This window comes from Glycine soja, chromosome 2 (genome assembly GCF_004193775.1).
Source record: "Glycine soja cultivar W05 chromosome 2, ASM419377v2, whole genome shotgun sequence".
Taxonomy (NCBI): Eukaryota; Viridiplantae; Streptophyta; class Magnoliopsida; order Fabales; family Fabaceae; genus Glycine; species Glycine soja.
Window position 1 is genome coordinate 2,434,892 of NC_041003.1, and position 24,127 is coordinate 2,459,018.

Sequence of the window (24,127 nt, forward strand, 5' to 3'; positions counted from 1 at the left end):
TCATAATTCAGATGAAGTTAGAGTTATATTCTATAATTAATATCTATATAATTGAAGCTAAAAGGAAGAGCATGGAAAACAATGGACTTTTTTTACCAAAATAATTAAATAAATAAATTATTTACTTAAATAATACATAGAAAAGTATTTATCTAAATTATATAAATTATTGTAATGTAGTAAGTGAGAAATTGGTTTTCCTAAACTGATTTTTCTCCTACATTTTTTTACGTAATTAAGAAATTGGTCCCCGGGAAATCACAGTTATGAAATTTATTCCCAAGAATCATTTTCTTAACTAATTTTTTGTTTTTTTTTTTATGTTTTTTATTTGTTTTAAATTTTTTATTTATTTTTTCATTAATTTATAAAAAATATTTTTTTTTTGCATATGTTCTTAGTTAATTTTATATTATTTTTTGTTTAAAATTCTTTCCAAGCCTTTTTATTGTGTTGTCAATTCCACACACAAATTATTTCAAATTAATTTAATTAAGAAAAACACTTGTAATCCATTTTTATAAAATACTATTTTTTTTAAAAACAATTAATACTTAAATGAAATATTTAGAATTGGTAACATAATTTGAAACTAAACATACCTAAAAGAAAAGATAAAATCAAGTATTTAAAATCAAGATGAAATAGGATGAAATATTTGGTTAATAATTGTTATAACTTTATTCTTTAAGTACTTAAAAAAAAAATCGAATCCCAATAATTGGTCGTGCTATTGTTACAAGTAGGTGGCTGAGTGGTGTGACTTTGGCTAATTCCACGCACAAAACTTGCTTCAATTTTGCCATTATGGTTGCTGCATCCCCACCAATCTCTCTCCAGCATCATCATATCCCGGTCACCTAGTTAATACAGCACTGACCAAAATATTATTAATGGCTATGACTGTTAACTGTAGATTGATTTATATTTATATATTCCCCAAACACAAGACACGAGTGGATTGACTAAGGGATTCAACTTTCATTGAAGATTTTTATGTTTAATTCAATTTCTAATATTTAGTTGGGTTCTCAATTAGCGAGATGTATGTGTTAGAAACCAGACTCTAACTAAATAATAATTGTTGGTAATGAGTTATGCTTACCTCGATTTGCTTTTTTCGGTCTACTTATTGGAGTACTTAGTTTTGCGTTGTGTTGTAATCTTATGCGTGTCGAAGTATAAGCTAGTACTATTACAAGTACGTTATAGTTGTTTTTAATAAAACTTTACCATGCATCTTGTAAAGGAACAAGATTACCATCTTAGTATTGTTGAGTCCGATCACCTAGCAGCAATTAACCTTCTCAAGAAAGGTGTATTTCCAAGACATCCAGATCAAGAGATGAGAGATCCACTACTCCTACTCAAGTTCAGTACGTGGTATATCATGACCATAAAGAAAGTAGATCAAACTGTTGATAAGCTTGCTAAATTCAGCTTCACCCTTTCGGTGTCTTATCGTTCTTTTTTTACCCTTGATTTTATTTGCAATGCTTTATTGGCAAATTGTTCCAATGTTTCTTTCCCTCATAGATTTTGGTTGTTAATAAATCCCTTATCCCTTATTCTCTCTCTCACACACACAAGAAAAAAAAAGAAGCTACAATTCGTAGCTTATATGTCATTTCTAAGTTTACCGTGATTTTATCCTTGTATATGTTCAAACACACACTTATATTAATTATTTAGTAACACAGAGAAAGGAAGGATAGTGTAATGGAAACAGTGAATTATTAATGAGGTTTAATAAAAGTTAATGGAGTCGTCTCTCTTGTAATTAGTGAAGTCTCACATAATTTGACTGGACAAATCAGTCTTTTAAAAGGATCTCAAAATCTTTACCTTTTGGTTCCCCAAGTTTTTTTTTAAAAAAACTTATGTGTGGCTGTGATACCGAAGAATATTATATACAGAAAACCCAAATAAACTATTGTGTTTTTAAATATTAAAAAACGATTTTAAAAATCATATATTCTTTCAAGTAATTTTATAATTTAAACATAAATAAAATTATTTTTTTTATATCAAAATTTCAAATGCCAATTATAAAATAAATAAGCATATACTAGTATAATATTTCATAATTAACGATGCCAACAATCTATACATGTGCAGAATCATAACAAATCTTAAAAAAATGAAATTGGACAGGAAATAAATGTACGTGACTGATAATTACCTGGACAAATTTAATAAATATAGATTATACCTATTTTTTTTATAATTCTCCTTGTTAATATATTTTTTTCATCAGTAAAAATCGAAAAAGATAACAAAAGGATTTACAACGTAACTAATGTATAACTGATATATAGAAGTTACCTAAAAAAAAAAAAGAACTGATATATAATTTTTTTTAACTAAAATTCTACTTGCCATTTAAGTCACCGTTTCGGGAAGACTCTCGGACACTAATAGAAAAAAAATTATTTTTTTGTAAACGTTATAATCTAAATTTTTTATGAGTAATTTGTATTATTCTTTAAAATTAAAAAGATGTTAATATATGTGTTAACTCTATTTTGGCTCCCATTAAAAAATTATAAAATCGTGTATCAGTTAAATGCTGGCCTTCTAATGCTTCATGCATATCATCTTTTTTTATATTTTAATTGGAGGTGTTTCTCAATTTGAAAGCCAAGCGTTACTCTGCCATTAATTAGATAATCATTTCATCATACATTTCAGTAAAAAAATACTTATTTTGCGCATCATATCTTAAATTATAATTGTTTTTTTCTATAAAGAGTTTTTTTTTATTAAGGAATTTTAACTCAATTCGTCAAGTAGGGTATATAAGTGTGGTAATCAGCGTTAATGCTCACGGATAGAAAAAATTAATTTTTATTTCATTCTTTAGGTATGAGATTTATTTTTATATGGTGTATTAAAGTACTCCCCACACATTTTATTATGAATTCAAACCCTTAAATATTAAAGTCCTTCAACCGCTGAAACAGTTTGAACTTAATTAGTATTTGACACACTATAAACTATAAATAGTTTTGAAAACGTTAAGCATTGACTAAGGATATTATTGAGTTATTATATGAACAAAAAATTGTTTCACAAAGTCATTATATTTTATGTATTTATATACCAAGCAAAAGTTCTAATGAATTTAAAATTTGATGATATACAAAATACGACAACTTTTGGTGTATTTTATCTCTAATATAACTCCACCAGAAAAATCCATAATCCCTTTAGCCATGCAGAATTATTGTTGAATGCTGAGTGCATGTGATGGAATTTCTTAATTAGGCAACTGGAACTATTTCCGTTTAAGCATCTAAATCTAGCCCAATTAGGTAACAAAAAATGCTTTAGATATGAATCTATATGTCATCGATGATGAATTTTTTGTCTGCAAAGATAACAACAAATTTCACAAGGCCCAGATGTGAGATATCGCATAGTGACAGAATCAAACAAAAGGAAGCTGATTTTACGTATCACAATTTAGCCAAACATGAGGGACATAATTAAAACCAAACTTTGCACAATGATCATTTAAAGGGCACTGGATTATGGGGCCATCCGACAGATACAATATTGGTGGCTAGTGGAAAGTTTGTCTGCATCTTTCTTCTATTATGCCCTGCAATTTGGGTTTTATGAACCCCCAATAAAACCATTCATGGTTAATTAGATAGGCCCAACTTGTAAGTATTGAATTACTTCACATGTATCTCTCTTTTTTTTATATCGTTTCTATTTTTTTTTTACTGTATTCGAATAACATATTGTAATGTAACTAGTTTAGATAGAGTTAAATATGATCATTATAATATTAAGAAAAAAATATCATTATAAATAATAAAACTTTTTTTTCTAAGATTTTAATACAATTACATTTCTAGATATTTGAATTTGAAACCTTTGATAAAACTAGAACTTACACATAATTTTTTTTTTATATAAAATTTATATAGAGGTTCGAACATATAATCTCATACATATTACATCCATCATCAAATTCTTCATCATTAGGTCAATCCTAGTAGTTCAATTTAATCATTCATTAGTTATCTTTATCCTCTAATAAGAGAATTATGCAATGATACTCTTATATACTTAATTGCATTTACAAGATCAAAAAAATTTTTAATGTATATATTTTTTCAGAGTTCTAACATATCCAAAGAAAAAACTCATTGAAGCTGGTATAAAGTACCTTCAAAAGCATTTCATCCATTTAGTGGTGAATTTAGTTTGAGCAAAATTTTTACAACCACATCAATTGTAAGATGCGATTAGGAAAACATTGTTTTACTCAATCCTTGATATTTTCTTTGAAACAATTGCTTTGGAAAGCGTGATTGTCCTGTTTGCAAGTAAGAGAAATCCAAGACAAATTAGGCTATTGGTAGTTGGAGTTTGCTTCCAGTTATGCTTACAACACAAAAGGAAAGGTGGCCAAACCAGCAAAATTAACAACTGAGCATATGGGGTGCCACATTAGTTCAGTAATTTTTTATGCAATTATTGGAATTTTTATAACTACACTTATGACATTATAGTCAATCCCAACCTCGAATAAAAAGGGACTTTTCTTTTTCGTAAAAAAGAAGAAGCTGATATGAATAAAGGAAGAGAGTTGTATTAGGCTTCAAGCAGTTAATGTAAAATTGACTGATATGGTGATATAACACATGGATCAACCTCCAATAGAGGAGAGTTATAATAGGCTTCTTGCAGTTAATGCAAAACTTATCGATAAAACACATGGATCACTTGCTGGAAGATTAATTATGAAGGACATGTGAAAAAGTTGTTAAAGCCAGATCTCATGATAAATGACATCTCAATCTCAAACTTTAGTCTTTAATTGAATCCATGGTTTTTAAAAATGGTCTGTGCGATCTTAATTTTGGCTTAACATCAAGGTTTTTCAAATGTTTGTGATGTGACCGCAATTGTGACCACATCAATCACATTTGTCTACAATTCCCTGCAGTATCAAGAAGCACAACAAAATTGCTATCACAATTTAAAAACCTTGATCGAGTTAAATGGTTTAAACTTTCAAGTGATTCGTGTAGTCGGCATCACATAATCAAATAAATGTTGGAAGTCTTATGATTTTGATCAGTACGGTTACCTCTTTTAAGTCTAACCACAACAAATGAACCCTGTGCCAGTCAATGTAATGTTCTGTCCAAAAGGGACTACCAGTGAAGAAAAGATAGAAAAAAGATGAAAAAAGCCAAACTGAACACAGGGCACATGCGGATCACTATGGTCCAGTATCAACAACCAAATATTCTGGTTCCTCTTTCACATGACACAGGCAATGTTTTTCTGATATTGCAGAAAGAAGGGGTTTATAAATTGCAGCGAAACCTCCTCCATTAGAGACAATCAGACAAGTACAGCAGTTTCAAGACCCCCACGACACCTTCCCACCCTCTTCGTGTTAAGGGAACACTTCCAACATGTCCAATTCACATCCCCATTCCTTCTTTCTTTCTTTCTTTTTTTATTCTTTACACCAGACAAGATCTTGCAAAACTTATATTCCATCTGTTTCACATCATTTCCAATCCCAAATTCAATGTCCACACCAAATACTATTATTTTATTTCGTGGCCTTCATTACACTTTCTTATAAAAGGGCACAATCTTTTTAATTTATCCTTACCCTTTCTCCTAAAAACAAAATACATTACAATACTAATATAATATAATATGTTTCAATACCAACATCAATATTCATATGTGATAGCGACTTGTATTTATTAATTATGTAAATTAAATACAAAATAGATCTTCTTAAAAAGAAATTATTCATCTCTTGTGTCTTCATAATTTTTAATAAAGATTAGTGATAAGATATCAGTTTCATACCAATGTCTTGTTAAAAGAAAATGTTGCAATCTCAATAACTTTTTTTTGCCACATAATAATAATATGCTTCATTAACTTTAGCAAACAAACAAAATAAATTAGCAAAAGATAAGAGCGGGGCAATGCAACAAAAAACCGTTACACGCAACGGGAAATTGCAATTCGAACCCCGAAGGAGAAAAACAATAATAATAGTAGTAAATATTCTTAAGAGCAAAAAGAGAAATGCTGCTGTGGATGACATAACAGAGAGTCAATCGGTGCTGGTCATTTTAAGCCGTCTGATTGGAGAGGCAAGCACGCTGGCTGAAGAAGTAGGAGAAGATGACGGTGATGGTGAGGAAACGGACGGTGATGATGAAAGGGTAGAAGTTGACGGTGGTGATAATGACACGTCAGAGGTGTCTTGCTCTTCCAGCTTTCTTTTGTTGTTTATCTCCAGAACACCACCATCACCACCGTTAACATAGCCATCACTTCTTCTGTCTTCTTGGCTTCTCATCTTAATAACCTCTTTGGGTGTCATGTAACCCTTTAACCGTTTTACATCAGATAATTTCACTGGCTTTACTATGAAATCCTCTGCACCTTCTTCCAAACATCTACATGTTTTCAAATAGTTGTCACAAATTTTAATATATGTTCATTAACTTAGTATTACAAAATAAAAATTTAATGTAGCCATGTGTTAGAAAATAGAAATAATGAAAATACATTAATACCTGTCTATGCGCGGCAAAATGTTTTCGGAAGACATGATCACTACTGGAATTTCTCTGAACATGGTCGATTCCTGCATCAAATTAAAACTTTTTAAGTTTTTATTTAAACATTATATTATATAAATAACGCGGAAAAATGAAGGTTTTATTTTGATTCGAATATTTAATTATTAATTAACCTTGATTTTCTTGAGCAACTCGTAACCGGTCATTTCGGGCATGCAGTAGTCAGTGATAATTAGATCCACCTTCAAATCCGGCTATATAAGTAGAAAAACAAAAACACAGAGCAGAAAAATAAGCTCTGGAAAATAAAATGAAATGAAAATTCTTAAAATGAAATGAAAATTCTTGTGATACATACGACAAAACCATCAGATTCAGAGGTCCTTCTCTGCTCGTCCAGCCCCAGAAACTGCAGTGCTCTGATTCCACTATCCACAGCAGTAACTGCAATTTTCCCATCCAAGCAAACAAAACAAAAAATCCTTAACCAAACAAATCCCAAACATTTATAAAAGAGTAACAAATAAAAAATAAAATGAAAAAAAAAAAACAACTCTGTGTATATCGTTTTGTTAAAGACTTAAAGCACATGTTCACTTACCTTTACAAGCTGAGATTTTAAGCAAGCGTTCAATGACCTTTCGATCGACGAGGCTGTCATCAACGGCCAAGACATGAACCTCGTGGGAATCCTCCGGCGAAACATGATCGAAGGAAACGAAGCTGTCCGTGTCCATCGAAAAAAGGGAAGAGGGAAAAAAAATGAAAGATCAAGAGAAAGAAAGAAAGAGGAAAAGAAAAGAGGATTCCTTAACGTGGGTGGGCAAATCTTAAATACGATGTGATGATATAAATGTTAATGTAATGTAGTAATGTGACATGTTATGTTGATGTTGTTGTCGTTGTTGTTTTATATCCATCTGTCACCGCTCTTTTTTATTTTTTATTTTTTTCTTAATAATAAAAAAATTAAGCTAAAGAGTTTGTATAATTGTGTAAGGTTGAACTGTATACATAGATAAGCTATTTATTTAATGAGTGAATCATATTTATTTTATTGGGTTAGTGATAATTACTCACTATTTATTCTTGGATTATTAACATTAATCTCTCATTTAATAAATTTAACATATTCCTCCATTAAAAAAATATAATAAAGTCTCTTTTGGAAAGATCAAATCTTAAAATCTTCTCTTTTTATTTATGTTTTTTGGAAGATGGCACTGAGATTCTGAAATCCACTTTGGTGCGTGATCTCGATATACATTTTTTCTGATCCCCTAAACTATGCTACTAAGTAAGGCATTAATGACACGTCTACGATATTTCGCGAGATTTTGGTCAATGTTCGGAGTTTGCGAACGACGTCGCAGTGCCGGGGGAGTGGGCAGGGTTGACCCGGGTCAATGCCGAACCAAACCGCGCCGTCAAATTCCCGAACCGGAGACACAAAGTCAAAGAATAAAAACCGCCTTCACGACGTCGTTTTTCACAGTTGCTTGTTTGGTAATTCGAGAAAAAAATAGAACTTTGTAACTAATGCTACCAAGATTTTCTGATTTTGTGTGTGCATCTTTCTTTTACGAGGGGATGTAATAAATAAATTAGAGAGTATTTATGGGTGTAGAGTATCTATGCTAATCTTGTTGGGAGCGATATCACACACGTGCTGCCTCGTGTGGATTATTTTATTTCTTTTGTTTTGATTTTTATGTCCATGTCAATGCGCCTTTGGTGGTAAAATGTTGCTGTTTACAATGTATAAGATATGCTGATGTTGGAGATTACATTATCAAGGAAGTGAAAATTCGTTCTGATTTGAATTGATTTTTGTTGCAACTCTTTGAATTTTAATTTTAATTTTAAGCTTGTGTTTATTGAGGAACTGATAATTTAAAGAATTTTTTCTCTATGGAGAATAATTGATGAAGATTGGTCAAAGACTGGAAACAATGCCAGCTCAAAAATTAAAATGATCAGTTATATTTTATGCATGCTAATAATTCATTTTATTTGATTAATAATGGAGCTTGAGTATCTCTAATTCATAATCATAAGATGAAAAGATCAGTGACGCGTAGGGTCAAAGGACATGGAGTGATTTTAATTTTCAAAAAGTCGAGAAAATAACAAAGTTTAAGATAATGGAAATTCCATCTTTTCTATATGATAATCAGTGACATGTATTACCATGTAAATCAAATTACACAACTACAATAATGGATTTCTTTTGGGAAATTATAGTAATTGAAACCTGAAAGCCTTGAGATTGAGGCAGTGGCAGATCAAATCAATCAGCTGGTAGGATGTGCAAATAGTAGTATTTTCCTGGAGTTTGTGTGTTCCCAAGATTGATTTTTTTAATAATAAAATAATATCTCGTAGTCAGATCAATATCACTGCTGCGAATCCGCCATTCAAGGCAAAGAGACAGTGAGGACCCGATTTTGCAAATAGAACATTTCAATTTTGAACCTAGACGCGTAGAGGAAGAGGACCAAGGAGAGAATTTCTCACTGTTACTGTACTTTCATTCATCAGGTGTCCCTATTGTCTAGTCATTAAGCCATAGTCTAACTTTTCTTTAATTTACCAACTCCTTGTTTGTTTGGTAGGTGAAAAATTAAGAGAATGGTAGATAAAATTATGAATATATATTTATCTTTTGTTTGGGAGACGTGTAAGAGAAAAAAATAATCTGAATAATGAATTTATTTAAACTTAAAAGAATAAGTTTTTTTTATATTGATTTAATTTAGACAAATACATTAAAAAATATATAAAAATGTTAATTTTGTTAAAATAAATATTTATTTGAATAATAAATAATTTTAAACAAATCGATCCAAAATAAAATAAGATAAGATCACACTTTTATATTTTACCTTAATTAAAAAATTATCTCAATTTATTTTATTTTATCAAACACTATTACTTAAAGCAAGAGTAGAAATAATGAACATATTTTATTGTTTTTTAATTCTATATTTGATGTAAATATTTCAGTGGTGACCGAGACAACCTAATAGATTTTGTCTTAAACAAACTTACAGAGAAAAAAAAGACTTAAAACAATTTTGGGGAGAGAATAGCACAAATATTAAGAGCCATAGAAATAAGAGTAGTTTTTTTTATCTACCAGACTTCAAATCTCATTCACCCAAAAAAAATAACCTTAATTACCACTTTACTATTTTAGCTAATAATAGAAAACTATATAAATGCTAATAAAATTCAGCTAACCTAGACTTTTCATAAAAAATAGTAATGAAGTTTCGTTGAAATCAAGAAGCATCAAATACAATTTCACTTCAGTTTTAAATTATTTTATTAAGAAAATAAAATTTTACTTATTAACAATTGAGGTTCAGGAATATTCAAGATGGAAACCAATCACCAAATTTTCTAATAAACTAGCACCGACTAAAATCATGCCATGAGTTAGTTTACATGCCATTTTCTAGTATGCGATGATACTTATCAAATCCTTTTTTTTTAATATTATCAAAAAGGTCAAAATAGATTTTGAAAGAGCTACAAATTTGAAGAAATCGGCCAAATTCTGAACTATTGGTGACTCCAAATCTATAATGAAATGATGCCCTATAGGTTCTTCAAACTTAGCAATCTCAACAGCCATCTACCTTTACACCTTTTTTTCTTCCTGGAAAGTTACACCGAAATTATTTAGATACTAGCTTAATGCACTGGACCAAGATCATCTCTCTCTCCTATTATGATAGACATTAGAAATAGATATACTACAAATTAGAGCAAGCCTAACTGTGTTTTCATGGTACCCACCAAATCATAGCTACTTGGTTTAACCTTTCCAAACAAGATTTATACACATAAGTCAAAAGAACTAACATTGATGCATAGTGATAAAAATTTAATTTAATTATACTTTGGTCCGCTTTGTTATTGGTCAAACACAAACAGAATCTAAGATTTCCCCAAAAATTTATGGCCCCCTCTTTTTATAATTTTATTTCCATCCATCCTTGCATAGTTGTGGGCCAGTGACTTCAACACACCGCACAGTTGAATAGGTCAAGTTTATCTGCTTTTGACCCTTGGGAACTTAATTTTGTGAGAGGGGTTTGCAGCTGAATGCTGAGGTTGGGGTTAATTGGCTAATAGGTATCAATATCATAAGCTCATTTTGTATATTATATTTATTCATTCACTACATGGAATGCATATTATGCCCGACCAACTGAACAAACTGTTTGGATGAGATCCGATCAATATAATTCGAGGTTCAAATATTCAATAGAATCAAGGACTCTTTATATAATAATAACAAACAAATAGCAGCTACCTTTTGTAAAGGGTTTAAAGGGGAGAGAGAAAAAGAACCCACCGAAGAGTTGGTATTTTTATTTGATCGCATAAGATTTGGCATCTCTTTTTCTCAATATTGAGTGTGATTTTGGGGTATCTTTTTTATTTGCTTGTACCATGGCAATATCATAGGAACTTTGGATCTCACTTTAGCAAACAGGTAATCAAAGCACAAAGCATTTTTTTTTTCTTGGAACGTCAAACAGAATAAGAAATCAAAGAAGGAAAGTTGGTAGCATCCTTCATCTTTTCAAACATTAAAGAGATACGCGACGCTGAAGGTGGAGTTCAAGGATATGCTATAATATTGTAGGAATACCAATGTTTACTAGGATTATATGAATATTAATGGGTCGCCTTAATGACCTTTCGAAATGGAATGGTTAAAGTGTTGTGTTTTATAAAGCAATGATATGATGGGCAGGAACTTGTTGAAAGTTAAAATAAAGCAGAAATATATACATGTACGTAAAATATTTTTTCTATTAAGGAAAAGAGTAGAACCCTTTTTCGGTTCTGCTAAAAGAGAAACTTTAAAAGAAAAACTTGAAATGTCAAAAAAATGCGTGCTTCATTTTAAAATTTAATTGGTCTTAGAAAGACAATTAAGGATAGAAATGGAGAGTACATGAAAAAGAAGTTAGAAAAAGAGAGGAATAAAAGTTATTCAATAGGTTCTATATGTTTTCATTGATATATCCATAAAGATGAGACATACCTTGAAATACAATATAACATAAATAAAAATACATAATGTTGCATGTAATATATATATATATATATATATATATATATATATATATATATATATATATATATATATATATATATATATATATATATATAATATGAATATGCATGAGGTACAAAATTAGGGTTTAGAAAACAAGAAATTTATGATGAAAATAAAATTTTAGATAAATTTAAAGATTACTGATGATATAATGAAAGATAGGCTAACAAACATATAGGTGTAAGATAAGTGTTTATTTTTTAATATCGAAAACATCTTTTCTGAAATAACATGTATCTATTCCAGAATTATGTATCATAGTTTTGGAAATACATTTTTAGAATAGATACATGTTATTCTGAAAAAAAATATTTCTGGAAAAGAAAAAAGGTTTCAAGGGGTATCTCTTTAATAAAAAAGGGTATAATGGACAATTAAAATATAAAAAGGGAAAATGGGAGTGTGCTCAGTAAAATGGGAATGTAGATAGCAATTTCCCCTAAAAAACGTCTTGCATATGTGGGTTGCTTTTTCTTTTTTCTTTTTTTTTTTTTTTGTGCATAGAAAGAATGATAGTGAATGGGCCGTGGTAGGCCTGGCTACCGCGCAGCAACATAATAGCGTGCGGTGGTCGGAAAGAAGAACGGGATGTAGTGCGCGGCGAAGGGGAGCGGAGGACGGTGCGGCGGCGCCGCCACAAGACTCTGCGCTCGCTGCGAAGCCGTTGCTTATTGCTCTCTCTCTCACCAGGTTTTGCATCAACTGCTTTTGCTTATGCATTGTATTAGGTTGTAATTTGCGTTACATAGCTTCATCGCTTCGCGCTTTTTTCTCCCTTAGATTGCACACTGGAATCGTCACAAACACGAGTGTGATAGTTTGCAACAGCAATTGAAAAGTGTTGAAGTCCTCAACGATTTTCCCTTCACTTTCTCTCGCGAAGCCACGTTTCAGGTGATCACTGTTCTTCTTCCTTCTTACTGCTACTTTTCCAAAAAATAGAAATTTATTTTTAATTTTTTATGTTTTAATCGATGCTCGTGTAATTTTAACAGCTTTGTGTGAAGCAGGAAACTAGGTGTTCATTTTTGAGCAAGAGAGGTCTTCATCAAGTGGGAATGTGGATGCATGAATGCGGTTGTGGGGCATCCTCTGCTTCATTTGATTGTTTAGGGTTTCTTCATATTTCCTTCATTTTCTGAAATATCAGTGATGAGTTCCTTTTTGAAAAATCCAGTGATTAAGCCATATATAATACATCTAATGATTATTGTGCAGTTACAACTTACAACCTTTTCAGCTAGTTTATAAGTTTAGAGCAAACTTAAGCTTTGGAAATTTATTTTTTGCAGGTTAAACAATGGTTGGGATCTCCCTAGTAATTTATGTCCCTGTTGTGGTAACTTTATTTCTCAGGCTTCTTCTTCAACTTCCCTTCCTATTTATTATTAGATTTAGAATAAAATGCAACATATAAATGGTCAGGGCCTAGCTCTCCGGTATCAGATTCAGAGCAGTTGCATAGTTGGAGAGACTACTATAAGTGGAGATGCATCCCACTAGACTCGCTTGTTGCTTTGCTTCTTCAATCGGTATGATTGTGTAATTTTTTGTCATAATTAGCTCTGTGAAATTCTATATTTTTATTCTCATTTCAAGTTTTCAACTTTGTTTGCCAACAATAAATTTGTTATCTCATTTTGTTTGGAAACTACAGTGATGATGATGTGTGCAGTTGGCTCTTTTATTTTGTTTGCTGTTAAAATGCAAGGAGGGGGTAGGGGCTTATGTCCCCCCACCCACACTTACCAAAATAAAATCTCTGCTTTCACCTGTAAAATCTCCAGGGGAATGGATTTTTTCTGGTTAGTCATTATGATAGAAAAGAAACTGCCACTAAATTTTCTGCCTCTAACACAATCATAAGCATAGACACGATGGTACAGATATTTGTTATTATTTTTTGGATTAAATATGTTTTTAGTCCTTTAAATTTGAGTAATTGTTTTTTTAGTCCTTACAAAATCTATTTTTAGTCCCTCTCATCCTTTGTGTTCCTCTCATCCTTTGTGTTAATGATGTAACATGATTTTATTCCGTCAAATGCTTTTTTTTAATTTAATTTCTTAAAAATGATTTATGATAGTTTAAAATCACCGGAATATGTAAAAAAATCACAACAATTCTATATTCATGTTTTTATTTTTCTTCTTTAAAATCATCAGAGTATGTAAAAAACAGTCACCAAATCATATAAGTAAAATATTTTGGCCGTTTAAAATCACAAGAAATCGTTTTTTAAAAAACTAAATTTAAAAAATATATTTTGGTGGTTAAAAACCACCACAAAGTATGAAACTATGAACACAATGAACAAAGAGGAATTAAAAGTAGCTTTTCGGAAATTTGAGGGACTAACAAAAATAATTTTTTGAAGGACTAAAAAAACAATTACCCAAATTTGAAGGATTAAAAACATATTTAAGTCTTATTTTTTAAATTATATTATTTCTTTTAGGATTAAATGATTTCCTCCATTTCAGCCACTTACAATATATCATGCTGCTCGACTTGTTGGAGTTACCGCCTTGAATCCTGAAATCATTGGTAAGTTGTACGTACATTACCTTGGTATATCACCTATAAATTTTCTCTAAGCATTTTAATTTCAAGTTTAAAGTATTTTTCATTAGCTCTCTTTTATGCTATATGTTAGGAATGGCCTTAATTGTGTAATTAGTCTCTAAAACACTTAATCATTTCATACATATACATATGCAGGCGTATCTGCGGTCCAAGGGATATTTATATTCTGTTAAACTTTCAAAAAAGCAATTGAAGAAAAAGATGCTACCATGGTGTATGTTACTTTCAAAGAAGCTACTCAAACAAAAAGATGCAACAATGGAGTTTGTTATTCAATTGTAGTTTTAACATTGCTTTATTTTATTTCCAAAAAAAAGGAAAAAACGTATGATTTACTTTAAGAAAATTGCTCAAATTTGAAAAACTTGGTTGCACTGGGGGCTTTCCCTTGAAAATTGCATTAGCTTTAAGTTGAGATGTTGCACTTTTACTTGATAAATACCCATATGTACATGACTTGTTTTAGAACTATCTTACTTTTTTTGCCATAGTGTGTGTAGGTGTAGGTACAAAACTAATATTTTATTGGTGGCTTTGGGTTAAATGCCCTCAAATTAGCTATTATAGATGTTTCCAAGTTTATTTCACATTGCTGCTATATTAGTTCAAAAAATCAAGTGTTGTCTTATGGTATATTTTATTATGACTTATGACCATATTTGCTGCTTCTGCTTGGTTATTAGAAATAATGCATGTGTGATTTATAATTCCACTAAAAATGTAAAAGTATAAGTAACAAATTCACCAATCAACCAACCTTAAACTTTGGCTTTTATAAGACTTTTTTCTTTTGTTTTTGTAAAAAAAAAGATGAAATGAACTTTTCAGGTTTCTCTTTGTGTTGTTAAAAGTTTATGTTTAAACTTCATCATGCTACTCAAGATTAGTTATGAAACTGTCTTTTTCTCATCTTTATCAGTTATTACCTTTTACTGCATAAATAAAATGTTTACTTTTGAAAAATATAAATGCTTTGTTTAAAATGGCTTGTACATGTATTTACTTACTGAATAAAATTGTATGATTACTTGCATATAACTTTGGCTTAATGAAATTTTATATGGAAGGACCTGAGAAAGAGCTGCTACAACTTGCTGTGTTTGGAGAATTACTGGCACTCTTCCCTGGTGTACGAATTCATATAGAACTTGTTGGACCTGCAATTCCTCCTCAAAGGTCTGATGCATTTTCATAAGTCATTGAATTATCATCTGATACTGGTCACTGTTTGTTCTAATTACTTGTCCTTCTTGCCTCCCAAAAACAGGGATGGTGAGAAGATTCACATTTCTAAGTATCCTTGTTGCAATGAAGACGAATGTGAATGCAAAATAGGAAGTACAGATACGTTCTTAGAAACACAATCTGGTATCACTTCTGCTTTGACATTGCAACTTTGGCAAGGATTCTATCATGACCGATATAGAGATATTGTTAAGGTATTGTGTAACAACATCTGAAAGGACTTGATATACAGATTCAAATGTTGAGTACTTGTTCCTAGGACGTTGATGCCATATAACGTAATCTTGCTTGATTTAAATTTGTCTGTCTAATCGTCCAAAACCATTATTTTCCACTCACAGGATTCCTTTCCTCGGCTAATAATTGCTCCAAATGGTGGCATTGCTGCTTATTCCAGTTGGTTACCAAGTATTGTACGTCTCTTACCTTGAGCTTATCCTATATTTTTAGTTTAGTTTATTACTGCCTTTTAAAAAAATGAAAACAGTAAGACACATTGACGGCATGTTTTGTTCAATTTCTTTGTTTATCAAAATTTCAGGAGTTAATTAAAAAGATTGATGTCCCAGTTGTTTTTACTGATTATTGTGAAGAAGCTTGTCATCTTGCTGCCAGTTGCATTAAGACTGTAACTGGACGACCTCTTAAATTGCTTGTAAGCTTTATATTCGTTCTTTGCTGTCTTGTCTTGCAAAATAATTCTTTTGAAGTCAGAATAATCATTTAGGAATCTATTCCTGTATGAAAGAAACCCAAGTTTTAGTCTGTACACCCTTACCAGAACACATTGGTTTCTGTTGTTACTGTTGTTTCTTAAAGTTGTACTAAAGGTGTAGAGGGGGATTAAAACTTAAGTTTGTTTTTCCATATAAGAACTGATTCCTAAATGAGTGTCATTTATAAGGACCAAATGATTATTTTTAATTTTTTTTCATTAACATAATCTTTTAATTATCCATTGCACTACTATGCAGGTTCAGTTAAATCCTTTCAGGCAGCCCATGGCCGTGGAAGATAGCGTGCTGTTACTTCCCTGCTACTCGAATTGTTATCTTTTTGGATGTAACGAGAATACTCATAATATCTTGAGCCACTATATAATCCAGAACAACTAAGCTAATTATATCAAAAGCAAATTGTTGCTTTATCAAATACGAATGAAAGAAATAGTTGGTAAATAACAATAGCAAGCTTTGCAAATATGTTTCACTGAACTAATACAGACCTTTGTGTGTTGGGTCATTTGCAACCCGTGCTACAGCCGCTTAAATCAGACTAAACATTTCACTCTGCTTAATAATGCTCATGCCTCGGATATTGTAGTTTAATTGGTAGATGGTCGATTTGATTTGAAGTATCAAAAGATCCTTCTTCTGTTGACCCAACACACTAGATTCTCAGTCAAATTTTTTGTGAGACTTCTTATAACAGGTAAATTAAAAGTATTTAACTTTTTGAGAAATGCTACTAATATACTTCTTTAAAATCTTTTATTTATTTTTATTATTGAATGGAATTTCATGATGGGCATTGATATTGGGAAAACTCTAGGTGTAAAAACATTGTTAGGAAAACTATTTGGCGCAAATACAAATCCTACAAAATGAATAGTGAATAAAATAAACTCATGGGACAAAACTTTTGTTTTTATAAACAACAAAACAAACTAGTATCTTGAAAAGAGCATGAAGAATAATGAGTGTTACCTTGTAATGAAGTTCTAGGGATATCTGGATTCGTAAGCAACAGTGAAAAGAGGACACAGTGTTGGTAATGAAATCCTTTGGTTTTGACCATCATGATATTTGAATTTCATGGAAAAAAAAAGTTAAAACATGAAACAAAGGAAAGGAGAAAGCCAGAAGAAAAAAAATTGCCTATGAAATGAGAGACAATGATTATGTGTGTACAATGTCAGTATGAGAGAGTGATTAAATAGGTGTGAGGGGGTGGGTGTTTGCAAATGTCATTGACCTTTTTTGTGGGATGATGTGTTTTTGGTCAAATATTGAAAATTTATTAAATTTGTCTTTCAACACTTGAAAAGGAAAAAGGATTTTGTTCCAATTTTGAACGAGACATGCATATTTTTGACCTGCTGGGATTTTGTTTAGTAATTTCTCATCACAAAGTTCATCAATTACATAGGTTGACTTGAAAAAAAAATGAACAAAATAGTTTTTTTTACTGAAATGAATAATATGTTTATATATATGTTTTTTTACTGAAATGTTTATATATGGGTTAAAATTTGAAATGTTTGTTGTTTTATGTTTCAAGCATTAAATATTTATCGATTACAACATTTGATATTATTAACAAATTAATCAAGTGCATAACTCATAACTATAAATTAAAAAAATTTCCATCAAATTAATATAACTAGTATTTTAACTTGTGGTTACACTAAATAAATATTTTAAATTATAAAATTTATTATAGTTAAAAATTATAATTTATAATTAAAAGTATTTTGAATATATAAATTATATTTTATATTTAAAACTAGTAATTTTCATAGTAACTTTAGGAAACCAAATGATAATTTAATTGGATGTCTAAAAAATTAACTAATTAATAATAAAATATTTTATAAGAAAGACAAGATTAATTAATAATTTTTTACATTTTATTTTAAGTTCTTACATTTTACTCAGTCAACTTATTAGCAAATTCATTATTTTTTAATTTATTAAAATATTTTATATTTATTTAATCAAAGGTATTTAATGCGTAATATTGAATATAAATCTTGACAAATATATGACAAAGAGAAATTCAAAATCTTAAATATTAAATGAGGATATTACTTTAATGTTTTTTCCCTGTTTCATATGCAGAACAACATTAATATTTTATTATATTGGTAAGCTAGTCATTTTTTATCCATGCAATACAAGGAATTTTTTTAAAATGTTAGACGTAGATTACAATAATAATAAATATTTAAATTATAATTTACATTTTTTTCAGATATTTTAAAATGACTTTGTAGTTGGTGGAATTGTTAAAATGATATTTTTGTGTTCATAAAATATATTTTTTTTTATCATAAACATAATTTTTGAGATTATAATTATTTTTTGCCATTTTTTAAATAGTTAATACATTAATTTATATTTTTTATAATTAAGAAAAAGGATTCATTTTATTTTTGACACAAATGACGGGGAATAATTTCATACGTTTGACGCAGTGGTACAAGGTTTCATCATTGTCACTCTTCCTCCCTTGCTTTGATTATGTGTATAAAATTAGTCTTTGATTTAGTTGATTAGATTAGGAGATATCTTATCTATGATCTAGAAAAAAAAAATGAAGAATAATATTTAATTAAAAGATAAAAGAGAAAAAAATAAAAATAAAAATAACTAATTGTCTTTATCATTGTTATAGATTATTATGATTTTTTCTTTCTTTCTTTAATGAGTTGGAATGCAAGTGATAGTTGTAGTTGTACAACAAGAGAACTGGTGGTGCAACTGCAATGCAAGGCATCGGCGGTTGAATTAATGAATCAGTTCCATTTGAATACGTAACTAGCCAGATATTCCCCTGTATAATCCTCTAATTACTAACTACCACCACCACCACCACTCTCCCACTTCAAACTTCATGTCTCCCTCTTCCCTCCACGCGCTCCTCATCATTCTCTTCCTAGGTTCCGCACACGCGCTCAAGGTCCCCTTCCGAGTCAACGATGTTCTCCCCGTTCTCCCCCACGGAATCTCCTGGCCGCTCCTCAACAACCTCCACAGCGCCGTCGACTTGCTCCCTTCCTTCGTCGCCGCCGTCCCTCCCGATAACGATTCCGTTCAGTGGAGAGCCGCATGCTTTTACGATAATCAAGCCTCCCTCGAATTCACCGCCCCCGGCCACGACGACGCCGATGGCTTGGGCGGTGCCGTGCTCCGTCTCAAGGTTTCACTTTAATTTCTTTGCACTGTCGTGTCAACAATTTTACTATGACTTTTAAGCTAGTTATTTTATACATTTTATTTATTTATCGATAAATATTAATTATTAATTTGTTAGTTTTTTAGCGTGATTGGAATCAAACTCATGGCGTTTTTCTCCTTCCCTTCTTTCTTAATTAGCCACCAACCTTATATATCTCATTGAGATTATACTTTTTACTCGTTTTTAATTAGATTCGATCATTGCGTGTAGTGATTGAACTTGTCTAGTGAAGTGAAGTGTATGTGTTGATTGGTTTAACTGTGGTGTTTGTGAATTGAGACTAACTCTGTGAGACGTGTTTGTTTGTCTGTGAATGGAAAATGTTACACTATGGGTCCGGATTACATTTATTTGTTTCAAAAACTGGGAAACATTATTTTGTTCTGTTCCTTTCTCGTGGTTGACTCACTGATAGTATGATCCGTGTTTGGTTAAAGGATTTTTATTTTTTTTATTTTTTTTTATATTTTTGTTGTTACCAGCATTCGAACCCAGTCCCTTGTGAAATTGTCTTACGTCAATTATCATACGGACCAAGAATTCCGGTTTTTGGTTAAAGGATTTAGTATTTCTAAAATGAGTAAGGTAAAGTAAATAAACTTGGTATGTGTTTGGATATTACTTTCGTCCAACTAAATGCAAGTTCAACGTTGAACCAACTCTCACATTGCTTCAATGTAAAATCGTCATTTAACGCTAATCAAATAGGTTTCCAAACACACCGTTAGTCATTGATGACAAAAATCAATGGTTCATATTCAAACACACGTATGATTTCTTATGCATATGCACATAACATTTATAGTCGATTATTTATTTATTTTTTAATCAGTGACTAGTGACTGATATTAGTTACTTTATCCTCTAAAATAAATAGAGCAACTTTAGAGGGGAAACGAATTGGTAGAAAAATGTATCACTCACAACAGAGGAGACGGAATGGTTGACAGGATAGTAGTTAAGAATAGGATGGATTTGGATCCAATTATCAGTTGAACTGCTATTACTCTGTGCTTGTGATGAATTCTTATTAGTGTAACTGTAAATTTGGTGCAAACATTTGTTTTCTTCTCTCTCTTTCTAAGTTTGATACTTGATAGGTTGGTACTATTGGGTATTAAGAGCAGCTTTTGGTTGGATTGCTTGATGAGAAATTTTAGTATCTGTCTTTGGTTGTCCCTTTCTGCTCCCCCTTTATAATGTGAATTATAATATTGGCCTTTTACAGACAGAAGCTGCACACAGTTGGACCTGCATGGATCTGTATGTATTTGCAACGCCTTATAGGATTACATGGGATTACTATTTCTCTGCGCGAGAACATACTTTGAAGTTTGATTCATGGGAAGATCCTGCAGAGTTGGAATATGTATTTTCCCTTTTCTTTATTTGTTGTTTTCTGTTCTGTTTTAATCTTTTTTTTAATGTGGAGTAGCAACTACAGAAAGGTAATATTCTCACTAAATTATCAGGTAAAGCGGCATGGGGTTTCTGTGTTTCTCATGCCATCGGGGATGCTGGGAACGCTCCTTTCTCTGGTTGATGTTTTGCCTCTATTCTCGAACACTGCATGGGGTCAGAATGCCAACTTAGATTTCCTAAAGAAACACATGGGAGCTACATTTGAGAAGCGCATTCAGCCTTGGCGTGCAACTGTTGATCCTGCAGATGTTCATTCTGGAGATTTTTTAGCTGTGTCAAAGATCCGTGGTAGGTGGGGAGGTTTTGAGACACTAGAGAAGTGGGTAACTGGTGCATTTGCTGGTCATACAGCAGTTTGCTTGAAGGATGAAATGGGAAATTTATGGGTTGGTGAATCTGGGCATGAGAATGAGAAGGTATAAAATGTGGAAGATTTTACCTTGTCTGTGTACAGCACAACACACACACACACACACACATTTGTACATATTATAGACTTGTCAAATTTCATTTTAATGTTCATAACTTCATATGGTCATCCTGTTGAATAATGAATTTTGTAAATGATTTGTAGTTGCCGAGGATAGTGATTAACCTCCATTATGTTTTTATTGATTATATTAACATAAAACAGGGTTATGTTATATTGATGGTATGTCTTTGTGCAGGGTGAAGAAATAATAGTGGTAATTCCCTGGCATGAATGGTGGACATTAGCTCTCAAAGATAATTCCAACCCACAGATAGCCTTGCTTCCCCTGCATCCAGAGTTGCGTGCAAGATTCAACTCCACTGCCGCATGGGAATATGCACGGAGCATGTCTGGCAAGCCATATGGTTATCATAATATGATATTCAGTTGGATTGACACAGTAGCTGACAACTATCCTCCACCTCTTGATGCTCACTTGGTATTAATCTTTTTCTTATTTGTATAACATTAACATATGTGATTGGACAGGCGTTTGTATTTAGAATATGCTGTATTATGAGGAGGCTACTATGTTATTTTACCAAGGGGGTAAGTGCCAGCTGATTTTTAAGAAGAAAATTTGAATCTTGACTGGGTTTGCACAGTCCGTGGAAGAAAAATTTAGTACTTAGGCCTTAAAGAAGCAACTTATTGTTAAGAGACAGAGAATGGAATGACCATGGAATGGAAGGAGTATTTAGACTTCAAGTATTAGGTGATGTTTTTCTTGCTGCTTTGGTGGTGATATATATTCTTACTCTCTTTCTGTTACAAGAGAAGCTGTAACGCTGAACTTACCCTCCCTTTGCCCTTTGGTTCTCGAATACAAAATAAACATCTACTTCATAGTTTTCTCGTATTAATATTGTAGGTTCTGGTTCCAAGAGCAATGGAATTCTGTTTCTGAATGGCATGTTGTGTGCAGGTAATTTCTGTCATGTCTATGTGGACAAGAATGCAGCCAGCTTATGCTGCAAACATGTGGAATGAAGCACTGAACAAGCGGTTAGGGACTGAGGTATATCTTGATGTTGGTCTACAATAGACATGCTTACATGAATATATTGTCCTATGATTTCTTTTACTTTTTATGGGTAACATTTCACAGTCAAGCCAAGAAGTGGGCATCTCATGTACTTTTCTAATGACCAAGTATTTCTGGTGCTATTCTGTACTTTTTAATATTTATGGCAAGACAAACTACAAAAGATTCAAGACAGATATTCCATTTTACAACGCAAAATTGGTCTGAGGACTAGGTGAAAATCTTGAATTTGTTTCAAAATGGAAGTGCTTTAGTCAAATGTAAATTTTTTTCTTAGTCTAGCTTTTATACAATTTTCAAAGTTCTTGTATTGCTTTTACCAGGCATCATATGTTTAACGAGTTTCTCATTAGTCATTACAAAATCCATTGAATACATTTATCGGGCATATTTTGGTGTACCATGCCCTGTTGGTTATTTTTTTGTTATTGAGATCTCTTTTTTTTTTGTGCTTTCAGGATTTGGATTTGCATGACATTCTAATTGAGACTGAGAAGCGTGGGATAGCTTTTGATCAATTACTTACCATTCCTGAACAAGATGAATGGGTATACAGTGATGGGAAATCAACAACATGTGTTGCCTTTATTCTTTCAATGTATAAAGCGGCTGGAATATTCGGCCCTATTTCTAGCTCCATTCAAGTAACTGAATTCACAGTAAGCCAAGCTTCCTTAGTGCTTATAACCAACCTCTGATCGTTATAATTGCCTTTTCTTATGTTTCTATGTTGTAATCTGCAGATTCGTGATGCATACATGCTTAGGATTTTTGAGGATAACCAAACACGTCTACCAAGATGGTGCAACAATGAGAACGATCGGCATCCATTCTGCCAGATTCTTGGTGAATATAGGATGGAATTGCCTGGCTATAACACCTTGGATCCTTATGCCAATATGAACGAGCACTGTCCTTCCCTTCCTCCCACTTATGACAGGCCCTTGAAATGTTAGTCTCTTCTCCGGCATTTCCATTTTCTGATTTGCCTGTTATCCATGATCTCAAGGTACCTAATAGTTTGCTATTGTGGAAAGTGCACCACGGAACTTCGCCTTTGCCTTGTCAAGTTGACTAAGGGACATTGTATATAACAAATTTATATTGGTGGGATGGTGTGATGTTTTATAGACTTAAATTATGTCAATTGTAGGAGGATAATTACCTATGTTTCGTGATGAACTACGTTGTTCTACTATCTCAACGCAGGAAAATGTCAGTGAAGATAATTCTAATTATGGTTTGAACTCTTGGTTCTGAATTGGAGTTTGGAGAGACCTTTTTTCTTTCTTTGGAAATAAAATTTGATTATCGCGTATGATTTGGTAAAACATACTCCTTCCGTCACTTTTTATAAGAAATTGTTTTAAAATTTGTTGTCAATTTTTACAAGACACTTTTTTAATTATCCCTTGCATTACTTATTTTTTGACCAAAATACCTTTAATAATTTTAATTCATAAATAATAAATGTTATGAATTATCTCTTTCTCTCGTGAAGATTGGAAAATGGAAAATTTTAGTTTTAAAAATTAAAATTTTACTTATATTATTATCTTTCCATGTATTAATTATTTAAAGATAAAATTTTAAAAATATTATAATTATAAACAAATTTAACTCTAATTTTTTAAATTAATTATTTTTCTTAATAAACATAAATTAGTGAACCACGT

General features: G+C 31.4%; 2 protein-coding genes and 1 pseudogene across 2 annotated transcripts; 2 read left to right on the plus strand and 1 right to left on the minus strand.

The window, feature by feature from the left end:
- Nucleotides 1–5,892: 5,892 nt before the first annotated feature.
- On the minus strand, nucleotides 5,893–7,318 carry LOC114379693 (two-component response regulator ARR5-like). Its single transcript, XM_028338383.1, has 5 exons — nucleotides 7,183–7,318; nucleotides 6,940–7,025; nucleotides 6,755–6,835; nucleotides 6,576–6,646; nucleotides 5,893–6,455 (listed from the first exon to the last, which is right to left on the minus strand). Exons 1-5 carry the CDS (start codon nucleotides 7,316–7,318, stop codon nucleotides 6,107–6,109), a joined length of 723 nt encoding a protein of 240 aa, XP_028194184.1. The 3' UTR covers nucleotides 5,893–6,106.
- Nucleotides 7,319–12,309: 4,991 nt separating this feature from the next.
- Nucleotides 12,310–16,766, plus strand: LOC114379702 (annotated as a pseudogene).
- Nucleotides 16,767–18,981: 2,215 nt separating this feature from the next.
- LOC114379711 lies at nucleotides 18,982–23,769 on the plus strand. The gene is made up of 7 exons (XM_028338400.1): nucleotides 18,982–19,473; nucleotides 20,741–20,881; nucleotides 20,985–21,350; nucleotides 21,603–21,845; nucleotides 22,332–22,424; nucleotides 22,910–23,110; nucleotides 23,195–23,769. The coding sequence occupies exons 1-7, from the start codon at nucleotides 19,168–19,170 to the stop codon at nucleotides 23,405–23,407; spliced, it is 1,563 nt and encodes a 520-aa protein (XP_028194201.1). The 5' UTR covers nucleotides 18,982–19,167; the 3' UTR covers nucleotides 23,408–23,769.
- The last annotated feature ends 358 nt before the right edge of the window (nucleotides 23,770–24,127 follow it).